Genomic DNA, 17,589 nt, shown 5'->3' with positions numbered 1-17,589 from the left:
ACATTAATGCTCATGATACTTGTCATGTCATGTTTCTGACAGGCTTGTGTGACTCTTATGTAGACAACTTCAAAATAAAGTGTTACTTTGACACTTAGAGTAAAGTGTTACCTATATGAGTGTCAACAATAAAACACTGATAGACTAAACTGATAACTAAACAATCTCCCTCTAGCTCGTCTTTGCTGGGTTCTTATCTGATGCATATGAATGTGGCAAATTGTCAAAGAAGTGATGATCTTAAAGGGGTAAAATCACATGATCTGATCAACTGAGGATGGAGGCGATTTTACCATAGGTGGTCGGCATCATGGGGAGATGATTAAGGCAAAAAAAACAATTTTGAAAAAAAATGACTTAGGCGATTATTTTAACAGTGTGATGAATTTATACTTTAGTAAACACCACAGTGTAGAAATACAGTGCAGATGCTCTGTATTCAAAGTACATTGCACTAGCATTGGTAGAATGTTACTAAGTACAGTTAGTTAGTAAGTACATTTTCTCAAGTACAATTTTGAGGTAGGCCTACTCAAGTAAATGTTGAGTAAATGACAAACTATTTACTTGAGTATTTACATTTTATGCATCTCTATACTCCTCTACATTTTAGAGGCAAATACTTTTTTGCTTTTTACTCCAATACATTTAGATGAAAGTTTTAATTACTTTTCAGGACAAAATGTATCACTTTTACACATACAAATGAAACCACACAACATTAAATTAGGTAGTTAAAATAAGACCTACCTTGACAACATTTACATGCTGCTTACATAAATGCATATGTAATATTTTTTACTTTATATACTGCTCCATAATAATGCATCAAATGTATTTGTTAGTAGTAACTAGTAACTAAGGGCAAACTACCAGATAACTGTAGTACAGTAAAACATTCAGTATTTCCATCTGAGATTAAGTGAAGTAGAAGTAATAAGTATTAGAAAATGAAAAATACTAAGTGTCCTACCCCAGTATAGGCCTACTGTACTTGAGTAAATGTACTTAGTTATTTTCCACCACTGTCGATAAGGCAGTTTATTTAAATGTTGTTTATTTGTTACAATGCTGTTGTTTCCTTTAATTTCAAGTTCTTTGTTTCTCTTATCATGTGCACAACAGACAAGCAGTTGCTGGCAATGAAAATTATAGGCCTCAGGCTCCCTCCAACAATGCTTATTAAACGTCTTTTAAAAGAAAGAAAAAAGAAAGAAAGAAAATCAAGCAAAGCATAAATTAAGCCATAATATGGCCTGTGTACTGTGTTATAGCTGACTTTTACGGTTTTATCTGCAAACAAAACTAGCCAGTGAGTATTAATTATTACTAATTACAAGTTTTACTCTTTTCTATGTACATTTGACTATATACATAGTCAATATATATATCGTCAAATGTACAACTTTGACAATCCAGTCACTGTCAATCCTTCAGGCTCTTTGCTAATATATACAGTACACTGGCAAGATATTTCCATCTCTTCAACCAAATCTACAAAACATCACAGTTCAGACTGTTAAGCCTGAAGCAATGAAAAATCCTCTCGCCCTCAGCTCTCCTTCCTGCAAATCTTCCTCAGACATTCCCTGGTTGTTTCCTCTTTGAATTAATCAACACATTAAGCCTTTTGGATCCTGTATAAATGTGGAAGTGTGGTTCCCAAAGTAGAGTCTAAGGACAACTCAGGGAGTGAGCTTCACTGTCATTCATTCATTCATTCATTCATTCTCCTTAACCGCTTATCTGCACACGGGTCGTGGGGGCTGGAGCCGATCCCAGCTGACATTGGGCGAGAGGCGGGGTACACCCTGGACAGGTCGCCAGACTATAACAGGGCTGACACATAGAGACAGACAATCACGCTCTCATTCACACCTATGGGCAATTTAGAGTCACCAATTAAAACTTAGTGCATGTTTTTGGACTGTGGGAGGAAGCCGGAGAACCTGGAGAGAACCCACGCTGACACGGGGAGAACATGCAAACTCCACACAGAAGAGCCACAGGCGGTAGTCGAACCAGCGACCCTCTTGCTGTGAGGCGAGAGTTCTAACCACTATTTGATTAATTATTGTTATACTGGAGTTCAGCTGTACCGGGTAATAGAAATGTTTTTGAGGAATAAATGGACAAAGGACAATCAGTATTCTACAGTGGCTTCATATTGAACTTCAGCCATATATTTATGTATTTTAAAACCTGGCTAATGCAATCATTGTGTTGTTGATATTTTTCAATCAATCCAATCCAATCAATCCAATCCCCTTTATTTGTATAGCACATTTAAACAACACAAACGTCTCCAAAGTGCTGTACATAAAATCAACAATAAAACAAACAATTCCATATACCAATCAGCAATAAAAAAACAAGTGTATAAATCTAAAATGAAAAGAATTATGTGTTTCTTAAAAGAAACACATATCAATCTAATCAAGGATTGGAAAATATGTACATTTAATTGAGTATTTGTGAAACAAAAACAGGGCAAAAACAGATTAATGCAATGCAGTAACAATATATGTAGCAATAAAAATTGTGCAATCTATACTGCTATAAGACTATAACGTTTATTGGTATAAAGAATAAGATGAGCAATGATCCTTCTTTCATGCCCCGTCTTATTTCTGGATTCAGTTGAGTTTTATCTTCTTTCAGTCTCCAAATTTTATTTGCATCTGTTTCATTTTGTCATGTACAAATTAGCTCTGTACGTTATGTGTTAGAGCATTAGATGTATATCCAGATCTGTGTGAGGAGGCAGACAGCCAACTACTCGCCTTCTTCTTACTTTTCATCATTTCCTGACTTGTTTTTCTTTCCCCAAATTAGGACAAATTCATGCACAGATTTCCAGCTGGACTGTAAACTTACACTCAGTTTGTTCTTAACGCAACATCAGAATCCTCTGGATGTTTTCTCAGGCTGAAACATGTCCAGTGTTACTCATTTAATCTGAAATATGTATATCTGGAATCTTGTTTCTGTGCTATCTCACTCTCATTCACATATCATCTCACTCTGAGCCTGCTAATGTCAAGAAAGCAAGTATTAAACACCATAGCTTTTTTTGCTTCTGCTTTCTGTACAGTTCACTGCACCTTTGCAGCTTATTCAGGCTTTTCAGTCAGGTGTATGCATCTTGATATGATCTAATTGTTGACTGGATGTTTTGTGGCGATGGATAGGTTGAGCTGAAAATAATCAGATATACAGGGGATCGAGGGACGTGTCTCCTCTCATGAAGTGCAGTCACCCTGGCAGCTGCAATAACTGCCAGGAGGAGGCGCTTATCTCACATTGTGCAGAGGCATTGCTGAGGAACTGAATCACAAAACACTGTGAATATGTCCCCCGTTATCAAAGCCCAAAGCGTGTGTCTTTCATGATTTAGCTTCCCTGACATTACCACATTATGAATGACAATGGAGTCCAGTGCGACAGAGCTGAAAATATACTTTGAGAAAGCATAATAAAAAGATGAAACCCAATGATATGACACAATTCATGCCTTCCTCAGATCAGGACTGCAATTTGTCAAATAAACAATCTCAGCTGTTAAACTTAGACACTTGGAGTGCTGCTCACTAAATCATACTGACAATAATGATAGCAACACTTTGTTTTATGGAGAGAGGGTCTTTTTTATTCACCCCGCTGACATGTTTATTCACAAGGAGAAGAAGGCGGGTGCAGTCGGTATGATTATAGAGGGAAAACTATATTATTAGAGTATAATTATCATAATCTGCACGCCCAGGTGTTTTTGTTGGGAGAAAGTAATATATATATATATATACACACACACACACACACACACACACATATATATATATGTACTACATATATATACACTACTGGTCAAAAGTTTTAGAACACACCAACTTTTCCAGAATTTAATTAAAAATGATGCAGTTCAATGTCTCAGTGTACTGCACTGTAATTCTTTATTGAGCATGATAGTGTTTTGAAAGTAAAAAAAAGATTCAAAATCACATTTTATGTTGGACTAAAGGACTAAAAAAAGACACAAAATGACCAAAAAAAGACACAAAATGACAAAAAAAGACACCAAAAGACACAAAATGACCAAAAAAAGACACAAAATGACCAAAAAAGACACCAAAAGACACAAAATGACTAAAAAAAAGACACAAAATGACCAAAAAAAGACACAAAATTACTTGAAAATAATTCAAAAATGGACAGAATAGCCCAAGACTCCATAGAGTTAAGTTGTTAACCCATTTCTTGTTCCCTGAAAAAGGCCTACTTGTATAATTCTGAAATGTACATTATTTTTCAGTTTTGGTTAAGCTTACCTTTTTTTACTTACCTCTGGCAGTTCACCACTTACCTTTGTACCCTTTCAAGCTGTTCATTTGACTTGAACTGCTTGAATTTCAATAAAAAATGGAAAAATTGGGGTGTTCTAAAACTTTTGACCGGTAGTGTATATCCAAGTTTAACGTGCAAACCACAAAATCTTGAATTAAAATGATCATCTAGACAGAGTGACTCTGGTCTGTAAAATATAGGCTTAAGTGTTTGACTCTGTTTTTGTGCAGTTATATAACACATTGTTCAGTAAGAGTCTGTTTTCTTGAATCCTGTGGTGTGGGATCGGTGCAGCATCCCAGAATTAGTCTGTGATTTTAAAAGGCAAAGGCAAAAATAACATTTAGACAAAAAAAAAAACAATATGAAAGTCTTAAAGCGATAGTTTGGACTTTTTTCAAGTGGAGTTGTATGAAGTACATATTCATTCCAGAAGATGGCGGTCAGCACACCTCCAGATTGGAGTACTGACATAGAAGCTAGACAGTGCACTGCGGTGGAAGTGAAAACTTTTAGCCACCTAACAAAATCATTATCAGTGTAAGAGCTATTTCACAGCCTTGTTTAAGTTGACGTGTGACTTTGATGAAATTATACTAAACTTTCATTCTCTAAAGTCACACACGAACAAAAAGAGCAAGGCAATCAGATGTCCCGCATGGTTAAATAACAGTTTTTGTCAAAGGAGTCTGGTAGCTTTGAAGTGAGCATCGATGGCGGCTTCAGTTCGGCCTGTGTCAACTTGTGACGGCAAGATAAAGCGGCTAAAATATTCTAAATATAGCTGTCACTTCAACTGATATTGATTTTTCTTGGGTGGTCCTTTTTAAAGATGGATAAGTACATATTTCTGCTGCCCTCATAAACAGCAGTATATTGCTTCTCTATTTTGCGGGTACTCCTGCCCGCTTCTCTAGATCAGCTATTTTCAACCTTGGGGTCGGGACCCCAATTGGGGTCGCAAGATGATTTCTGGGGGTCACCAAATCATTTTGGAAGTCAGCTCTGTCTCCACTGTGTTAAAGTGTTCATGTGTTAATGCGTTCTAGTCTTTTTGGTCACTTAATGTCTTTTTTTGGTCATTTTGTGTCTTTTTTTTTATCATTTTGTGGTCAATTTGTGTCTTTTTTGGTCATTTTGTTTCCTTTTTTTGGTCATTTTGTGTCTTTTTTTAAGTCATTTTGTGTCTTTTTTGCTCATTTTGTGGTCAATTTGTGTCTTTTTTGGTCATTTTGTTTCCTTTTTTTGGTCATTTTGTGTCTTTTTTTAGTCATTTTGTGTCTTTTTTGGTCATTTTGTGTCTTGTTTTTGCTCATTTTGTGTCTTTTTTGATCATTTTGTGGTCAATTTGTGTCTTTTTTGGTCATTTTGTTTCCTTTTTTTGGTCATTTTGTGTCTTTTTTTAGTCATTTTGTGTCTTTTTTGGTCATTTTGTGTCTTTTTTTTTGTGTTCATTTTGTGTCTTTTTTGATCATTTTGTGGTAAATTTGTGTCTTTTTTTGGTCATTTTGTTTCCTTTTTGGGTGATCTGAACTGTGCGTGTGAGATTGTGTTCAGTGATTGGGGGTCATGGACAACATGCATGTTAAATTGGGGGTCGCGACTCAAAAAGGTTGAGAACTACTGCTCTAGATTGCATCAACTGCAATCTACTATATGTAATACACTGACTATGGATAAGTATCTCATACAACCCCACCTCTTCACTATTCCTTTAAATGATCTAACAAATAGGCTTTTATATTTATTAGATTTTCATATAGATCCCAAATGTGTATTCCTTTTTACCTGGTAGAACACATTTTTGCAGTAGGGAACACAGACACACCGCTCCGATTAGGCAGAGGAGAAGCAGTAAAAACAACCTGCAGCCCATTTCCTCTAGAGGGCATAGTGTTTAACAAACCCTGGGGTAGTCTCCAGCCAATGGTGATGCTCAGGAGATTATTCAAACAACCCATAAAAAGCTCTCCGCTGAATGCTTCAGTCACTGAGTGTAAGTGAAGCACGCTTGGTGTCAAGTTCACTTGCCTGTTGCATGCCATGACGCCGTTTTACCGGATACTTCTGCTGTTATCTGGTAAGGTGATTATTTACTCTGCTTTGGAGCTCTAACTAGTGATGAAGTGCTGAGACTTGAAAAGTTGTTTTCAGGACACAGAGGGAGTTCAGGTAGCAGCCTTGAGGGAAAGTGCCTCTGTTTACATATGCAGAGTGATTCAGTGAAAGTGTTATTCTAAGGAGCAAGTGCAAGCAAACTAAAATGATTATGAACAACAACATTTTCTACCTTCCAATTATATCAAATCTGAGTTTGGTTGAGGTGTTCAGACAGAGGCAGAGTAAAGCTTTCTGGTGTTCATGAGGTGTGAAATGTGAGTAAGTATAAAGTCAATCCTCTGAGTCCTATTTACTGTTGCACTGTGCAGAAACACAGACATGTGAAGAAACAGACTAAAATGTACTAAATGTATGTACCTTTCTACAGTAGATTTAATAGATTCTGGAGCCACTTAGAAATGGATTTTTTATGTATACACTTTACGAGTTTAGTAGGAATGAATAAACTATGGAAAAGACAATAGGTGCGTGGGCACTAACATGTAAAAAGCCTGCACCAGAGTGATACTGCAACTACATATGGACGATTTTTTTTTAACAAGTTGACACTTTATTTGACACACTGTGAAGGCTGTTCTATACAAAGATTGGGGAAGAAAAGGTCAAGTTTGGACAGATGGCAGAAATAGAGAGAAAAAGATGTGTATTTAACTAATTTTGCACCTTTTTGCATCTCATTATGGTCATTTTATGTCTCCCAGTAGTGATTGTGTGTCTCTTTGTAGTAATTCTGTCTGTTTGTCATCACATTTTCTTCTGTTTGTTGTCATTTTGTGTCTTTTGTAACCATTTTTTTTACTCTTTGTCATTGTGTACATGTGTTGTAATTTTGAGAGTCTCTGTGGCTGTTTGGTTGATTTTAATAAGAAATGTTAACAGTCACTTCAAACTAAAGCTTTGGTCCAGGGACCCCATGACCCATTGAGCCCCCTGGGTCTGTGCAGTCCATTCAGTAATACACTAATGTTTAACAGTCCTGCAACAAATCCTTACTTTATAAATTATAATGTTCAGTTTTTGATGAAGGAGTTTTAGTGAGGCTATTTAACCTGCCCTCTTTGACATAAATATGCTCGACAAATTAAAATAGAAAAATAGAAACACCTCTATAATGCAATTCGGTTCAACACAGTACATCCTCATCCTCCAAAATGATCATAAAGTTGAATCAACACCTCTCTTAAACAGTTGAATCACCAGCTGAACATTATAACCTTCACGTTGACAGTATGATATATACTGCAGCTGCATTACAGGTCGACCTAAACTTGTAATTGAAGTGTAGAGGGTGGACAAAAAACCTTTGCAGATAGATCATTTTACACTCAACAATGCATGTAAAGAAACGGAGGCTTGTTGACAAGGAAAGATATGAGTTTGTTCCTCTCTGGTTCTTTATTTCCCTTCGCAGTGGCTGCGGCCTCTGTGGCAACACACAGGTCCCAGCGGGCAAAACGAGGGTTACTGGAGTTGGCTGGAACTATCAAATGCAGCACCGGGAGATCTGCCTTATCTTACATAGGGTATGGATGCTACTGTGGACTGGGTGGTCAAGGCTGGCCCAGAGACAAGGCAGACTGGTGAGGCACCAACTTTAATCAGAGTCTTCTCAAGAACACTGTCAAGTCTGTTTTTATTTTTAAGAATAAGGACACATGATGATAGTGTGTACCAAAATGTAAACATTCAGCTGACACTATACAGTATATAGACAACCTATACATTAGGTGATGCAAAGGATGTAATTCAGCATGCAATGGTGATGTTTAGCCCTTCACTCCATGGGTCATGCATACACATTAACTCCCCCTTTCAGGCACCCTCCATCCTCCTCACACACACACAGTTTCCGTTTCCGAATGAGTCGACTGAACCACAAATGCTGTGTGATGGGATGGAAGCGGGGAATGATGTCCAAATTCGGCCTACTCACATGCTCCAATGGGTGCTTCAAAATAGGCCCAAAATTCCACACCCAAATCCTAATTGCCGTCTCCTTCTTTTCCTTCTTCGCCGCAAGACATCGAACCCCCTCAAACCAGTCAACTGCTAACTATCTGTTGTGAAAAGTCATGTGGCGATCCTGCCCTGCCTTTAAAATAGCCGCGGTAGGATTCAAACCACAGTGCTCTGACGACCCACCTACTGCTTTTTTGACCCTGCCTTGTGTAGACTAGAGTTCAGCCTTCCAAATAAAACATTCATCATGTTGTTAATCTCTCTGTAGGTGTTGCCACAGACATGATTGCTGTTATGGAGATGCAGAACAACTCGGCTGCTATACCAAGACAGCCAAGTATCGCTGGAAGTGTGAGGACAGGAAAGCTGAATGTGGTATTTCATTTTTAATTCTTATTTATGCACAATATTTGGTTATTTTGAAAGTAAGACAGCTGGTTGCACATGTAAATTTGATGCTTGGTGTTCCATGTAAGACACCATTATGGGTAAGCGAGAAACAGAGCAGGCTGTGTGTGATCCACAAATATCCATGGGGTTTATGAAAACATCAAGCAGGCAGCTAAATGAAGGGGAACGACAGGATGTTTAAAACACATTTATTGGTATTTTAAGCCCACGTGAACCACAGTATTTCTGTACATAAATAGCAACAAGCTTAATGATGGTTACACATCTAAGGACCAAAAATAGAAGGTTAATGATATTTTTTAAATCAGTGATCCCTAGCCAGAGGTAGGCCTTGACTAAACAGTTAAAAAATGAGCTTAATGTAATGGATTTAAACAGCTAAACATCTTCAATAAATAATTAAAGTAGTCAGCTTAATGAATCATTAATGGATAGACGGTTTGCTAAAACTAATAATAACTGAAAAATGATTATTATTATAATAATTAAGCACAAGTAATGTTAATTGATTGATTGAACGGTTGATATAGTTAGCTAAAAATCATGGTTATGTGGTTGAAACATTCAGCTTCACTCCGAGGAGGCCTCGTAGTAGCAGAATTTTCATATTGACACTTTAACTGTATGAAAAATTTTAAAATATCCATAAGTGGTAGCCTGAGTTCCCCAAGTCTAAAAAGGCTGGAAACCAATGCTTTGATAGAAAAATGAATTAATAATATGCACAATTACTCTTCAGTAGCCAGATTTCTCTCATTTTAACGGAAACCTCACCAAATAAACCATGAATCAAGCAAGACTTGTTTGAAAGACTAACAACCATGACTGTGCAAGCATTAGAACAAGTATTCACAAACTACACAATGTTAATGAGAAAAATCCTCTTTTCAGCTTGTCACTGAGAAGACATTTATGTTCTTTATTGCAGATGATTTGGACGACAAATGTGAAAAGCTGCTGTGCAAGTGTGACAGAAACGCTGCTAAATGCTTGAGTAAAGCACCTTACAACCAAAAATATGCCTTTTGGCCAGATGTCGCCTGTGGTGATGTACATCCGATGTGTACCATTTACTGACACAATAAATACAGGTCCTGTGTACCTTCTGTAAATATAAAATGTCACTTATGCCTCTTATTTGGCTGAAATTGTGTGTGTGTGTGTGTGTGTGTGTGTGTGTGTGTGTGTGTGTGTGTGTGTGTGTGTGAGGGGTGGGAGGGGGTGTGCATGTGAGTTGGCTGTCATATGCCGGTTATTGCTGGTAACGACTCCCTGAACCATGCTGGTGCTGCAGAAACAGAAAATTCCCCATCACTGTTTTTTTTTTAGGCTTTGGATTCCATGTACAGCTACTTATTTGTATTATGAAAGCACATGATGAGGTGTGTGAAGAGTAAAACTGGTGTGTTTTTGCAGCCACCTTTATATCAAATATGTTGTTATAATAAAAGACAAAACTACTATTAAAAGAGTTTACAGTGAATGAACACCTACATATTCACACAGACACATCTACACACACACACACACACACACACACACACACACACACACACACACACACACACACACAGTGTCTACCTGGAAGGTACTAGAGATTACAGCTGCATAATGAAACTTGAGCATTCCTTTGTTGGAACACAGTCAAGACTCTGTGAGAGAGATCAGATAGCCAGTCCTTACAACAGCACTTTTATTTGTTGACCTACTGTGCAGGGCGTTGCCTGACTTATAACTCTGAAGTTGACACCCTGTCTTTGGTTTGTTCGTGACTATACTTCATTCATTGGAGTTTTTTAAAAAAAAAGGCTTTTTGGAAACTCTGTGCACTAATAGGAAAACTAAGGTTTCCCTGCTTTTCTATTTTAAAGTCTGCTGTAACACACTGGAAAACGTGATTGCAAAAAAAAAAAAAATGTGGGAAAAGTCTTATGTGTTAATTTCCTTTTAACCCATAAGAACCCAGACCCAGTAATACTTAAAGAAAAATTATGGGGGATATACCACAGACCAAGTGAACCACATAGAACACATTTATGATGTTTTAAATAAAAATTCTACCCCTAAATGTCAAAGATCTGTGATGTAACATATACGATACATTGGGTGTTTATGGCATTAAGACACATGTTCTGCTTACAGAGACACAAATTTGCCTTTTTCTTCGCATCTCCACAACATTTATCAAAATTGTGACATTAATAGTGCTGTTTAACAACAAATTATTTTTCAGATTTGTTTTTAAGTAACAAAATAAGAATAAATAACCATGTGCCTTTTTGTTTGCATCTCCATAACATATATCAAAATTGTGACTTCAATTTGTTCAGGAAATATGGTGAGAGCAAGTTAAATGCAATGCAGGACACCCTATTAACGGATTAGAATTGTTAAATGGGTTTAAACTTAGCCATTTAATGATTTAAGATCAAGCATAAAGCTGTATATGGGAGATTGTAGAAGATTTAAAGTGTTTGTTACACGGGTGTCACCATGGATTCTTATGGGTTAAGGCTTTGATAGGATCACAATATGGTTACAGACTGTTGTGCTTAAAGGAACTTTCATGTGTAGTCTACCAGAGGTGTGGACTTGAGTCACATGACTTGGACTCGAGCCTGACTCGAGTCCAAGTCATGTAACTCGACTTGGACTTTAACATCAATGACTCGTGACTTCACTTGGACTTGAGGCTTTTGACTTGAGAAGACTTGCTACTTTCCCCCATACCCAAAGATTAAAAAAATATGTTTTTAAAGCTCTGTATCTTTCATTGTTTGTGAGCTGCTGTGGAACTAGTTAAATGCAATATGGCATCATTGGTATGGAAGTAAGAAGTTAGCACTTTTGAACTAATAATTACAGTTGCACTTGTTATTACAGATGTATTTAAAATTAAGAATATTCTTTCAAAATATGAGTTAAATGTTAAAAATGACGAAAAATGGTTAATAGTGCAAATAGGAAGTGCAATTGCCAGCACTTTTTTTCTGCAATTTCAACTGCACTTGTTTTAATTAATAAAAACAGATTTAAAAGCATACATGATCTGTGTAAATATATTATTACCCTGTGGTTAAAAGGACTCGAAAGGACTCAAAACTCAAACCGCTGGACTTGGGACTTGACTTGATACTTGTCAGTCTTGACTTCGGAATTGACTCGGGACTTGCCTGTCTTGACTCAGAACTTGAGGGCAAAGACTTGAGACTTACTTGGGACTTGCAAAACAATGACTTGGTCCCGCCTCTGTAGTCTACAATATGAGTCACTTAACTAATATTAGCTGATCTCATATCTCACCCTTCACATGTTGACATGGGTGATCTCATTTGATGTTTCACAGTTTGCTGTTTTCATTGCAGTACTGAAAGAGAAGCATTTCACATCTTTAACTGACTGCTGGGATACCTTTATGGAAAAAGAAATAGTGTGTTCCAAATCATATACATGTTATTTTTAGTACTGTAATGAATCCTGTATCTGCCCTTACAAAGGAAATGCTGCTGCATGCAGTATACATATACATATATATATACTTTTTAGCAAGAAAGCGCCTTGATCTTTGACACTTTTGCTCATAAATGCTGCACTGCTGGCTTGAATACTGCAAAACGTGCATTGGGACAGACTTAATATTTTTATGCCATAGTAAATAGTATGGTAATATGGATATTGGAACACACTCAGAGCTGTCAAACCAGCAGGTCTGACTTGTAAAATGTGAATTCTAGAAATTGGCCTGCAGATGGTGCCATATTCACAAATACTGAACGTAAAGCACTGTGTCGTATAAGCAAAAAAGCATATATAGGTACATGCCTGAACATGAAGAGAGTTTGCATTTAATAGTGATCACTCAGATTTGTAAAGGAAAAACAAAAACAACAAAAAAAGATAAAAATAAATGAGATTTTATTTAGAAGTTTCTAGCAACCTGTTATTGCCTGTGGGTGTGAATGTTTTACAGGCAGTAAATGACTCTATTTTGGTATTTTGGTCCACCACGTTTGGCTTTGGGTTTGGCTTCGGAACCTCCTTCATAATTGGTGAAAGTCCCGCTGTCAAGTCAAAACCTTAATTTCTCCTCTGACACCCAGTAAACAGTATCACCACCACAGCTCTAATCTCAGTAAACACAGCCCTCCCAGATGTTGCTGAGCTTTTACACTCATCAATTGTGACTTCACACGGAAAACACAGTTCCTTTGTTGAACAAGCGCACCGCTCGGAAGTGTGGACTGAAATGGGAGATGATGCCTTGGTGTGTGAGTCCAGGACTGGAAATAAGTATCTGGGTCATAGCCCACAAACACTTGCCTGATTGTGTCCGACCTTCAGCGGGTATGAGCTCTGAAGTTGTGGAAGTCATCCTAGAGGCTTGAAGTCTGTTTGTGCATGTTGTTCTACCTCCAATCTGTGCAAATGAAAAGAAAAACTGAATGGTACTGCAATTAAGGCTAAAAATTATATGCCATGTGTTTAATGAAAGACTTTAGATGTAGACATCTGTGTTATATAAGCATACTTCTTATATATAAGCATACATACTTTTTTTCATGCAGAATGAGTGAGTACAGCAGCTGTTTGAATTCATGAGATCAGAAAGTGAAAAATTGCTTCACAGTTTCAGTACCTTCTTCTGATGGTGTAAGGCAACTGTGCTTTCTCAAGCAAAACTATTTTGATCTTAAAAGTCACAAAAGTATCATTTGAGGTTTGCAGAGGGGAAACAGGGCACAGTTTTATTCATCTGAGCTGCTGGGGGGTAATAAATTGCCAGTATAATTAGTGAAATTCTGAATCTCAGAACGTTTCCCTGCATCAAACAAGGTTTTTCTGATTCCACTCTGCCCAGGAAGCTGTCTCATGGGACTCTGGATGAAAGCAGCCTGAATCCTGGTCCTTTCTTTTCCCTGCTGCCTGTGAAGGTTGATGAGGATTTTCCTCAGGAGTGTTTTTTTGGCAGCATGCTCCTCTCTCCTGTCCCTGCTGTCTACGAGTGGCTTTTCAAGGATTTCAGCTCTTGACTTTGTTGATGATCTCTCACTTGTCTTGCATTCTTTCGCCAAGTGCCATCATTACACAGTCTGTGTCTGCATCTTGTCTGCACCTACATGGCACTGGACTCTCTCAAAAGTTGTAAAAGTTCACAATGGCTGCATCTCACACACAAATCCTGGTTAAAAACTGACCTCATATTAGCATTTCTGGAGCAGTGTGGCACTTTTGAGGAAATCCTGTGATTGAATAAATGCCGATCCAACATATGCACGACAGCGTGGCTGTCACAATGAATGAGCACATTCTTTAATCCCTGCCGGGTGAGCTGACAGAGCCTGTTCCACGCTAATTGCGTTCTTTAATCAACTGTTTGGCTCCCCAGTCGAGAGCCAGATGGCACACAATGTAGTCTTGGCTTAAACAGCTCAAAACATAAACAATAACAACCATGTGCAGAACAAAGTATGACTTCTTACCAGCAGAGGATCTGTGTGCCTGTTTGGCCTGCCATTTTCAGGCAAATTATGTATAGTCTCCAAGCCTGCTCACATTATCTGTTCATCTATCTACGAGTGTACTGAGTTTATTTATTCATAAAGAACAACTTGAATGCTGATGAATACACAATTCTGATGTCCTACAATACCTTGCATTTGCTGTGAAAAAATCCATGCTGAGTTCAGAGTACGACTGCCCACACAAACAAGGAAATCAATGTGTGTGCAGCCAACAGCAGACCTGAACCCGCTGCCAATATATACTGCACACTACAGACTCTTTTGTCCTCCTCCTCCTCCTATTTTAGCCTCCCTTGTTTTTTTTTTTCTTTGAAGATGTTTCCTCTGCCTACATTTACAGGTGGCCTAGTCATTTATATTTAAATGTACGCAGAATTGCACAAATAAAGCATGCAATTTTATCTATAAATATTCTATGAACATTTCAAGGTGTGTGTGTGTGTGTGTGGGTTGGGGGGCGGGGCATAATATGAGTTGAAAGCAATATTTACAAGTATACTAATAATCAAAGAAAAAGTTTAGAAGGGAAATAGATATGCTGACATAGCAATATAACATATCTTGGCCTGTACTTTTTTTATAATTTTTTTTGTGTGTTTTATTACCCATGAATGCATTCTATGTATTCTATTTTCATATTATTTTCATATCACGAGTTTGTTTGTCATGTAATTTCCTTCTAAAGCATTTTGTGCTGCATTTCCTGTACGAAGGGGGATATACAAATAAAGTGTATTTATTTATTTACATGCAGAATGATGTAGGCATCATAAATCATTTCGATTCCACCAGGGAGGTGAATTTTCATTACTTTTTCAGTCAGAAAAGGATGAGAAATGTAAGACAAATGGCCAAACAGCATCAAATATATGCAGCGAAGACTCAGGTGTAAAAGTGTAAACTTTTGCTTGTAGTGACCCCATGTGGCCAATTAGCTCAAGCTTTCAGGTACATGTTGTTCTGCTTAGGACTGCACATTTTCTGCATTGTGTTGATTTCTAATTGGAAGCACAGCTCCTATTTCTATTTTGTATTTTTAACAAGCTTGCAGAAGGGAGAGAGACAGTAAAGATATATGCACCACACATACCCTACCCATGCAATAAAAACACAAAGGGCAGTAAAGGTTCGATGATTAAGACATAATGAATGCAGACCCTTATTCTATCTCTATAGCTTGACTTTAAATAGCAGCTGTGAAAAGTGAAACTATGTAGAAAGGTCCTGATAATTGCTTTTCCAATCTTGTTGCAGGAAATGGCATGAGACATAGTCTTTCCACCAATGTGTCATATGCTTACATAGGTTTTTTTTTTTTTGAGATGACATTCTTCTCCAATTTAAACTATCTCTAGATCTGTTGGACCAACTAAAACTGAAGATTTTTAAAGATAAAAAAATATTTGTCAAGTCGTCAGAAAATGAAAATGAAATGGCAGCAAATCCTACTGGGGAAGAAAAAAACATGAACAAATAAAGTGGTTAGATTTCCTCACCTTCGTTTCATTTATTTATTGTAGAATGAAAAGAGTTCCTGGCTTTGCAGCATGAGCTTACTCATATGTCAATCACAATAGCCTTGATTGCATGAGTTATTGTTTGTGCTTATGTGAAAAGATCTGTTTGTTTACATGGTTAGAGCGGTCGTATTTGTCATAAAGGACAATATCCTTTTGCACTGTCACGATAAATAAACATCAGAACCGGCAATTTTACCATCTGGATCTTATTTTCAGTGCACTAGGTACTGATTTGTGTGATAAATGCAGGATTTCATCTCACAGTGGATTGTTTGTGGATCGACAGTTTGACATTATCCACCAGTGACGTGCTGTGGATGCTGCTGATTAAGGTTTTTCTAAAACCTTGGTAACAGCTTCCAGTTGTTTCCTTCCAATCATCATGCAGCAGTTTACAAAGGGTCACTTCAACAGATGGAACGTGATGATACACTGCGCACTGAGCCAGATATGAATCACTGATGCTCAAACATGGAGCGTTACCCAGGAAACTGTACTTGTCTTAGCAGTGTCAGCTGTGTATGCGTGATTATAGTGACGCTGTCACAATGTGATGTGAAAACACATTTTATTTAATTACATTTAGTTAAATGTTAATCAAATCCATTTTTCTCTTTTTGATTGTCATCCCACTTGAAATAACTACTTTCTCAGTAGCAGCTTTTGGCATATTTCACCAGATTTTATAAACTTATCTTTAATGTATACTATATGTTATAATCTTTACAAAAATATAGAATAATTTAACGTTCCCTCACATGTCCACAAATTTCACGCTGACAGCTAAAAGGTTTTACAAGGCTAATTGTAAGCAGTACCTTTTGTCTGCCAGAACTATCCAAAACCTCACCTAGATGTCTAAAATGTCCTTTTCAACATGAATAATAATAATAATAATAAAAAGATTATTTATTGGATATAAGTACAAACATAATAGGTAAAACAACAAAATGAGGAAATGTTAATTTGGTAAGTAGCATACACTTGCCAAAAATCAATCCACATGTAAAACCTACATTCTTACTAAACTCTTACCAAACTCCTTGCTTTTACTATATTGTAGGCTGGACTTATTTGATGAGGATATAAATGGCTGAGTGACTACGTACACTGTGGACAAGTGAGTAAAAATGTATGCATATATGCCATCAAGTAAAACATGAATGAAATAAAATAAAAAAGCATTAAAATAATAATTTGTAGGCAATGTTTGGGTCCCTGATTTTTGTGCCGAAACTAAGCACACAATCCGCAAGGGCGTAGTTTCGCATGCAGAGGTAGTAGACACATTTATAAGCTGTGATTTCAGTGTTATTGTTATCATTGTTACCTTACAGAACAGACCTTACACTACTGCCTGTCAAAAGGCACGGACGGGGTTCGAACCCGCGATCTTCGGTTTACGAGACCGACGCCTTACCACTTGGCCACCGCGCCTGCGCTGAAATTTTCGTCGTGATACTTTTTATAGAGTCTCTATGTTCGCTATCGTTCTTGGCGTTTATGGATGATTGTTTTAGTAAATTGCGGTAGGCTTTCTGTTGTCCTTCATATACTGCCGCTGCTCGTCTTCCTCCCTCCAACACAAACATGAACCACAAGAGCTACACTACCTGTATAAAAATGTATTGCTGCAATTCGGCCACAAGGTGAGGCTGTTATCTTCCATGTGTGAACAGCATGTGTCTGTCTTAGCGGATTTCAGCAAGCAGAGG

General features: G+C 37.4%; 1 protein-coding gene and 1 non-coding gene across 2 annotated transcripts; one reads left to right on the top strand and one right to left on the bottom strand.

Annotated features, from left to right (window-relative positions):
* Nucleotides 1-6,321: 6,321 nt before the first annotated feature.
* Nucleotides 6,322-9,909, top strand: pla2g10 (phospholipase A2 group X). The gene is made up of 4 exons (XM_059348888.1): nt 6,322-6,421; nt 7,874-8,042; nt 8,690-8,796; nt 9,761-9,909. Exons 1-4 carry the CDS (start codon nt 6,385-6,387, stop codon nt 9,907-9,909), a joined length of 462 nt encoding a protein of 153 aa, XP_059204871.1. The 5' UTR covers nt 6,322-6,384.
* A 7,330-nt stretch (nt 9,910-17,239) lies between these two features.
* Nucleotides 17,240-17,311, bottom strand: trnat-cgu (transfer RNA threonine (anticodon CGU)). Its single transcript has one exon. It is a non-coding gene; the product is annotated as a tRNA-Thr (tRNA).
* Nucleotides 17,312-17,589: the final 278 nt, after the last annotated feature.

This window comes from Centropristis striata, chromosome 13 (genome assembly GCF_030273125.1).
Source record: "Centropristis striata isolate RG_2023a ecotype Rhode Island chromosome 13, C.striata_1.0, whole genome shotgun sequence".
Lineage (NCBI taxonomy): Eukaryota > Metazoa > Chordata > Actinopteri > Perciformes > Serranidae > Centropristis > Centropristis striata.
This window is presented reverse-complemented; position numbering and strand designations above follow the sequence as displayed.